This window comes from Nicotiana tabacum, chromosome 22 (assembly GCF_000715075.1).
Source record: "Nicotiana tabacum cultivar K326 chromosome 22, ASM71507v2, whole genome shotgun sequence".
In the NCBI taxonomy this organism is placed as follows: Eukaryota; Viridiplantae; Streptophyta; class Magnoliopsida; order Solanales; family Solanaceae; genus Nicotiana; species Nicotiana tabacum.
The window spans coordinates 54439891-54448356 of record NC_134101.1 but is presented as its reverse complement, the minus strand read 5'-3'; the positions used below and the strand labels follow the sequence as shown (position 1 = coordinate 54448356).

The following is an 8466-nucleotide window of genomic DNA, read 5'->3' as shown; positions in this document are numbered from 1 at the left end:
ACCACCAAGTACCATAGGGAATATTCTGACAGTCTTTTCTACACCAATATATAATAACGAACGAGGCCTAGGTTACCAAAACTAGTACGAGATATAAGAAAGTCCAAAAACCTCTCCAGAAGAAATAATCTCGAAGAAAATGAGTGGGTTATAGAGATGCTAGATGCATATAGAACAGGGAAAGAGTCATTCAATCAAAGGAATTGTGATGTGTACCTCTGATATTATTCTTCTTACTGCAAATGAATAATTTGAACTAATTTCGCTTTAATAGTGACTCGTAAGTTAAATTGTTAAGCTTGATGTAAAGGGAGACATTTTTCTTGTTTCCTTTTTATTTTTCTTGAGAGGACTTTATGTTTGAGAATTAAAGGGAGGCTGGTTGGGGCGAAAACAGAAATTTAATAGGGAAGAAACAAGTATAAACCAAAGGACTGGGATGCTCTTCCCACTAAGATGATCATAACAAACATCAACATGGAAATAGCATCATAAGAACCGACACCAACATCAAATTCAAGCACATTTACCTGTCTCTTTCATTTCTTTCTCCTTTTTATTCATTTCAATTCCACTTCACCACTCCTACAGTGAAGGGGAAGAAACGAACTGTCTTGGTAAGCTAAAAAGATCTCTCTCTTCAAATGGAGAAGTCCACTCCCGAGAACCACCAGTAGATGTTTCCGCTGTCGCAACTCTTTCCTGCAATCCGGGCATTGAGACACCACCTCCATTGGACAGAACAGATCTCATGGCAGATGTAACACCGAGTCCAGGGGTAAATGAATCATATGTACGAGCATTGTTTGGCATAAAAGTATTCGTCGTTGACCACATGCCACCTAATCTCGATGATGAAGTCCCGCGATCTAAACTCCAGTCTATGTTGGCGTAATCTAGCTGCACCATTGAGCCACCACCACTGTTCCAATCCACTGGAGATGATGATCCAGATGTACCATTGGTTCCAAACCCAGAGAAGAGTCCAAGCGAGGAAGCCGGAGAAAGGGTTTGTGTCTGCAGAGCACCTGTTCTATTCCACAAACTATTCCCCCGGCTTATTCCTGGTGATTCAAGTGAGCCATTGCTAGAAACAAGTTGTTGTGGTTGCTGGTGCTGTTGATACTGAAGTTGGCTGTACAACTGGTTTGTGCTGACACCATTTGTGCTTAGGCTTCTTGTGCCAGGAATATGTGGCATCAGTCCATTGGGTTTCATTGTTTCAATAGAATTGTTAGGAAACCACCCTGCTGCAGTTCCAGGTGGAGAAGAGCTAACAGTTGAGGTGGGAGTCTGCTTAGGATTAATTGATTGATTGGGTCGTTGCATAACTATGACTGGTTCTCTCACGGTTCCTAGCTGTAGATTCTTCAACTCATTTCCTACAGCCACATAACGAGCTTCTGACTTGGCAGATGAGGCTGATGCCTGCAGAGGAGATGCCAAAGAATAGGAAACAGAAGGATTCGATCCTGCATTTGGCCACCTTTTGTCAGCAGGCACCACCACTTGCGGTGGCTTGGCCCAGTCCAGTTTCGGTTGAATTTTTTTTAATGATTGTATACTTTTGCTCCCATTATCCGCAGAAGACCCTGATGTGGCTGCAACTTTCGTGTAATTGAAGTCTCTGTCATCCCTCTTTGGCAATATTGTGCTGGATGAAGGTTTTGCAGGTGCTCTTAGTAAGTTCTGGCTGTTGGCAACTGGAAGCTTGCCATTGCCCATGGTAGGAGGATCACCACTTTCTTCAGGCTTAGATGGCACAGAATGAGGTTCCTGCTTTTGAGACCTCAAAGTTTCTCCAGCCTTCTCAAGATCACCCTCACAGGCAACTACTGCTCTTTCAACCTCCTGTCTGGAGCACTTGTAGCTAATTTCCATGTCTGCAATTCGAGCAAGCTCTTCTGAAATGTCAATTTTCAGATTACCCCCACCATCAAGATTATGTTCCTTATGTTTATCTGCTTCTTCACCTCCTTCAAATAACCACGACACTGATTCTTCTACTCTGCCTTCATTCAAGATAAGAGCCATTGTAGCTCGTTCTGAAGAGAATCCCATAGCCACAAGCTGCTGGGCAAGAGCTTCCAGCTTTCTCGACATGAGATAGCCACTGCACTTTTCATGCAATTCTTGAGCTCGTCTCTCCTTTTGACGTTGATGCTTCTTCTCATTTTTCTGACGGATTTTTTCGCGCTTGTCGTTATCAGAGCCAGGTACTGCCTCTGGCCGGGGAGGAGGATTGGACGTTTTCTCTTTATGGTCCTCAGACTCACCAGACCAGCTACCATTATTGGAAACAGAATCATACTCTGTGCTAGCTCCAAGTGAGTGCCCACTATGGTCATCTGTCTCGTCAATATTTCTGAAACGACCATTCACATGAACAGCAGCATTTGAAGTCACAGGAGCTGTCTCAAGTGTATGGAATGTCCCTAAAAGAGGATTGTATCCACTAGTGGGTGTTGCAGCACCTGCATTTACACTTGAAGGCTTTGAAGCAGCTTTGGGTGGTTCCTTGCCACCCTTTTTGTCCTTTGGCTTGGACCTAGATGCTGGAGACATTGCTGCAGCTTCTAATTCAAAAATCTATAGTAGAGAAGAAAAATAATAGAGTAAGTTTAGTTTCAATAAGAGGCTCTTCATCAATAAAAATTACAATATCAAGTTTGAAGAAGAAAACGACTTCTTGTCGAAAAAGAGTAGACGAGTAGTGGCCTGCACATTCCCCTTAAGAGAGGAAGATCTAATAAGTTCCATAACAACATCAAAGGCACTGATATGAGGATATATATAACTGAAGTTTTTAATTTCCTAGGCTTGATGTGTACATCTCAGTATCAACTGACATACAAGGAAGCAAGGCAGAACTATAGATGAACATGGACCCTTTTTATCTGTTAGACAATTCATTTATTTTCTGAAACAACAAATTTAATGAGTTGATAATGATATAACGCAATGCATTGATTAAACTCACATACGAAGAGGAGACATGAACACAAACTTGCATTATCAGAGAAGGGTCAACATATGTTACTATTGCATGTTTTGAGCAATTCTTTTAAACTTGCAGAAAAGCTGAGCCAACAAGAATTCTACTGCAAGTCTGGTCATACGACGAGAATAGAGATTCTAATGTTACCGCAGCCGGAGAGCAAAAGCAGATACACAAATGAAGTAAGTAAGTCTCATTCTATAAGATCAGAAGCCAAAGCCCATGGAAAATTAACAGAAATGAGTACCAATCGAGATACTACTAACTAATAGAAAGGAGTGTCTATCCAGGTAATCCTAATAAAATTCCACCCAAAGGATTGTCTGTAGGTTTGTTTCATCGTCCATAGCCTAGTAAACTTCAACACTGACTACATCAATCGAGAATCCTAAATACCTTACCTATTCAAAGGCATCTCCAATTAGCAATTTGAGTGGCAATGCATATGCCTGAGACGAATGCCTCACGTGATTACACAAAAGAGGGGATTTTCAGTCATGCAGAAAACTGCATTAAGACTATCCTAGGTGTAGTTTCTTGTTAACTAGAGGCAAGAAATGTCTCAAGCAGCAACATCTAAATGTCCATCCTCGATCTCATTCAAAACACCATCCAAGATCAATTATTTATGCATCAGTAATTGCACGATGCTAATGACCCTCACTCAACATTTCACAAACATCACAACCCCGCCGCCCAAAAGAAACTACAGTTATCCAAATTGCAACTGGCAATCAATCAATTATTTACCATAGAAATTCTTATGTAAGTCCCATAATCCACGGAGACTTACGCATACAAGATATTCCATCTATAATTAACTTACAAGAAAGTAAAGACTATCTTGATGAGAAATTGCTTTCAAATTACATTTGATTTTCAAATAGAACAAGTCAGTCATGGCATTTCTGATCCTCAACATGGTTGCAACTATTTTAGCACAATATGGTCATGACATTTCTGATCTTAAACAGTGTTATACTTAGATCAGTGCTATCAAAGGCGAAAAGCGCAAAGAAGCTCTAAGGTGCGCTGGGGGCTTTAAGGGCAAAGCACAAATAATATGTGGGTTTTAATGAAGAAAGGCGGAAATGGAGAAAAATACAAATATATATGTGTAATCCAAGACTAATAATTATAAGCATCAATAACAAATATATTGACAAAGAAATTGAAAAAGATTACGAGAAAGTTATATATCAATTATCTAGTGCCGCCTCTTCAGGATTACGCTCATTAGCAAGGAAAAGTATGCATTAGAGCCTTGATGACGATACTACTGTGCCCGCTAAGCGAGGCAAAGCGCTCAACATGTTTTGTGCCTCGCTCCAGGGCTTAAGCCCACTTTAAGCACACGTTTGAGAACATTGATTTAGAGCTATTCGCCAATGCGAGGGGTGAATGGCAGCAGATATCTCACAATCATTTCAGCATCTTTTACTTGTGAGCATTTTTCGCCAAAACAAGGGGGGAACCAATACAAAGAAAAAGAAGATCCAGCTTTTCCAATAGAAGCTTGTTGCAATCCCATTTCCTTTGGCAGCTTCTCCAGCCGAACCCATCCTTACCCCATAAAACCACAACTTCCCTGCATAATAACAACAATGAATACCCCTAAATGCTTCAATCCAAATTAGATGTGTCAGCTATATGAATCCTCTATTATTCGTAGGCTGCGGTTGGTCCTAAGGATTGGCCCAGACGGATTTCTCGGTCATTAAAAAAAATCTTCCATATCCATTCTGCTGGATTTGAGTTCCATCCATTCCAAGTCCCATAACTACCATTGTTTTGAGGATTCAACATAATTGGACTATTTTATCCATACATAACAATAACAACTACGCCCGAATGCCTAAATCCAATGATTGTCAATAATATGAATCACTCTATATCCATTCTGCTCTATCAGGAGCCCATCATTTTCCATGTCCGCCATCCATCATTTTGAGGATTAAACATAATTTGACTATTTTTTCCCGGGCCCCGAATTTTACCGTATCCATCCTCCTTTATCCATGGAAAATTCATTTACACATGGATCATTTTATTTTCCCTAACACTAATCATGACCAAAAACACAAATCAATACAAGGAAAATTTACATGGCTATATAACCAACATAAGCGCCAAATTCCCCTTCGTAGAAAGTAAACGAAAATTCCTAATAATTTATCAATCCTCCAAACCGACATCTAATCTAAATAATAATAAAAAATCAGAAGAAGAAAAAAGGAGAAAATAATAATCAATCCGCTACAGAAGATCAATAGAAGCATACCTGTAAGGGAAGAGGAGTGGACGGATCGATCGAGGATTCGTTATACCGGCGAAGAATTTTCGAGAACACGGATGAGTTGGGAATTTTTAGAGAGAGAAAAAAAGAGAGAGATTGGGGAATTGAATATAGACAGAGTATGAGAGGGAGAGAGAGAGAAAAATAGAGAGATAGGTAATGCGAGGCTGAAATGAAACTGAATCGACGAAATTAGGGTTTCCCCACAGATGCTTTTTCTCTATATTTTTATTTTTATTTTATTTTTATGAGAGTCAGTGACAGATATCAATAGGGAGAATTTTTAAAAAAATATTACTACTATCATGTATATTAGGAAAAAAATATTTCTTTTATTATTTATTGCAATTTGAATAAAAATAATAATTTTATAAAAAAATATCTGCATACGTGTAATTGCTAAAATTGTATGCTTAGAATTCATCCAAAGTTGTGATCTTGTCGTTTGTGAAGTTAAAAAAGAAAAATTATGAGAGTACCCCCAACCAACTCAAAAAGAAATACAGGTATTTTTTAATTTATCCAAATTTTATTATGTAATTTATTTAAATAACCGATAGAACATTCAAGGTGCGTCGACTATAGTATAAAAAAAGAAAAGCCAATTTGTATGCATGTTATTTTCCTATGCGTCTATATATAGGTCTTTACAAGGAATATTTATGTTTGGAATATATGAGTTTGTTACAAGAAAAGAGATATATACATGTTTGCGCCTATTTATTCGGGCAAATTTCATTTTTAGCGAGCGCCAGAAACTATTTATATTCGATAATCGAAAAAGTATATAAAATTTGTATAGTTTTTGTATATAACATACATATATATACAAAAAAAAAAAATATATATATATATATATATATATATATATATATATATATATATATATATACATATATATACATCTTTTCAGCTATTATTTTGAGAGGGCTATACAATATCATTTTCCCTATTTATAAGGCATTGTGATGCCAATGGGGCTTCTTTAATTAACATTATCAAACCATAACAGAATTATTAGTGGAAAGTAGAGAGAATTATCCGTGGGATAGCAAAAATCAGGAGATATTTTTTGCTCCCCTAACACTATTTCGAGTTGATTTAAAATACTTGAACATGTATTTCTATAAGTAATTCATTCTTTTGATTAATTAATTAGTTTTCAATATATCGAAATTTTCAGTATAGATCTAGAGACTGCTTGTAATTTACTATATCGTACAAAAGAAATAAAAGATAAAGCACCTGAGATTTTATAGAGTTGAAAAGAGAAATAGTAGAAAAGTTTATTTTAAACATTCTTGTGTATGATATTGCCACATTTCTTAGATATTTCTGTCAACATTAAACTTTTACTATTTTCTTTTCATTTCTTGAAAAAGTTTATTAGTTGTATATTTTATACTTCCATCCCTTAAAAAGTTGTTGCATTTATTATTTCAATTAGGGAAAACTAATTTTTTTTGGGTATGGGAACAACATATTCACGTCTGCTTCTGTGTTTACAGAGATATTAATTTTTGTGTTTTTATGTTCGTATGTTACGTGTTATTTTAAATTATTGATATGGTGTGTAAACACCAGATTGGGGAAAAATTAAGATTATAGTTTTATTGTTAAACTTTAATTTGTCCTCATGATCCAATTAAACAATCTTAACATTCAATAAATATAAATTGTGCTTTGTTGGTCACTTTACTAATTAAACAATCAATTTTAACTGATGTTAACTTAAAAAAGAGGCTAAAGTATAACTCTTAATAGAACAATTAAAGGATGAGTAATCGATCATATGCCTTAACAATTTCATGAATTTACATACGTTTGTTGGAAATGTTTGTAACCAAAATTAGGTTCATGTTTGACCTTATCAAAACATGCTTTTCTATTCTTTGACTACCTACTCCCAATAAGTGTGTAATTATAGAGCAATGAATTACATGCACGATCATCACAAGGACAACAAGAAACTACAGACTTCATAGTTACACAAAGTGCAATCATGGTTGGATTGAACCCAACTCTTTGGCTTATATTCTGTGGTGTGTTTACGTGAAAAATTCAAAAAAGTATTCCAATTAATATTAAGTTCGGAACCCATAATTTTAATAAATTCATTAAAATTAAATTCTGAATCTGCTTTTGAGTACATTATGTATGTAATATTTTTATTTGGATTGTTTGTTATGCACAGTAGGTTCAAACTTTCTTGTAGGGGTGTTCCTTCTCAATCGGAAGAATTTTGGCAATTGTTAGTTTGGAAATCCATTTGAATTCAAAGTCTAACCTTAGTTTCTTTTTTTTGTGAAAATAGCATGGGCTAGCCATGTTGGAATGGTAATCGAAAAATAGTCAGTGTTTGCAAAGTCATTGAAAAATAATCACTATTTTATGCGGATATAAAATCGGGACAAAAATACCCTAACTGAAACACGAAAAGTTCCAACATAATATGTTTGATTATGGAGCTCTTGCGTATAAACTTCCAGCACATCATAATGGAATCTCATATGTAAAAATTCGAATTCCCAGCATATTATACTGGACTTTTTCCAAAATTTTAAGGATGTTCTTGTTCAAATTTCATCTTTACATGAAAAAGTAGTTAAATTTCGATTACTTTTGAAACTGTGACTATTTTTCAATTACCGGTTGTAAATCAGGGTAATTTGATTTTTTCAAATCAGTAAAGTCTAATTCTACTGATTCCCTTTGATTTCCTGAAGAATGTCATGAGCAGAATTCCTATTATGTTGCTGAATCTGTGCTACTAAAAGCAGGTTAAAATGCAGCAAGTCCATGTCAGAACCAATTAGTTACTCTTTTGCATAAAATTTACCAGTAATTGATTCAACGGCGAAGGTAGTACAACACGAGATGTGCGATTAGTACATGTCAAAGAATTGGGATCATGACCGGCTAGAAGTTCAGGTCATGATCCCAAACAAAAAAAAAACAGAAAAGCTTATAAATTCTATACCATTTATAGAGATCTCTGTTCTGCCGATGTGCAAAACCTGCATATATATTTGCTAAGCGAAGTTACTTGTTTCATGCCACAACAATACTCCATATCATTAAATCCAACCTACTAAATCACCAATTGACACTTAAGCAATTGCTTAAGCTTTTCAAATACACTAGGAGCAGAAAACCAAAGTTGTCAGCCATA

At 36.1% G+C, this 8466-nt stretch overlaps 1 protein-coding gene across 2 annotated transcripts; it reads right to left on the bottom strand.

Annotated features, from left to right (window-relative positions):
• Positions 1-422: 422 nt before the first annotated feature.
• LOC107798898 (uncharacterized) lies at positions 423-5501 on the bottom strand. Of its 2 annotated transcripts, none has more exons than XM_075243144.1 (2): positions 5280-5501; positions 423-2589 (listed from the first exon to the last, which is right to left on the bottom strand). In XM_075243144.1, the coding sequence occupies exon 2, from the start codon at positions 2563-2565 to the stop codon at positions 586-588; it is 1980 nt and encodes a 659-aa protein (XP_075099245.1). In that variant the 5' UTR covers positions 2566-2589; positions 5280-5501; the 3' UTR covers positions 423-585. The 2 variants fall into 2 exon arrangements, with proteins under 2 accessions (XP_075099245.1, XP_075099246.1); XM_075243145.1 differs by having other exon boundaries at positions 423-4586; positions 5280-5482.
• Positions 5502-8466: the final 2965 nt, after the last annotated feature.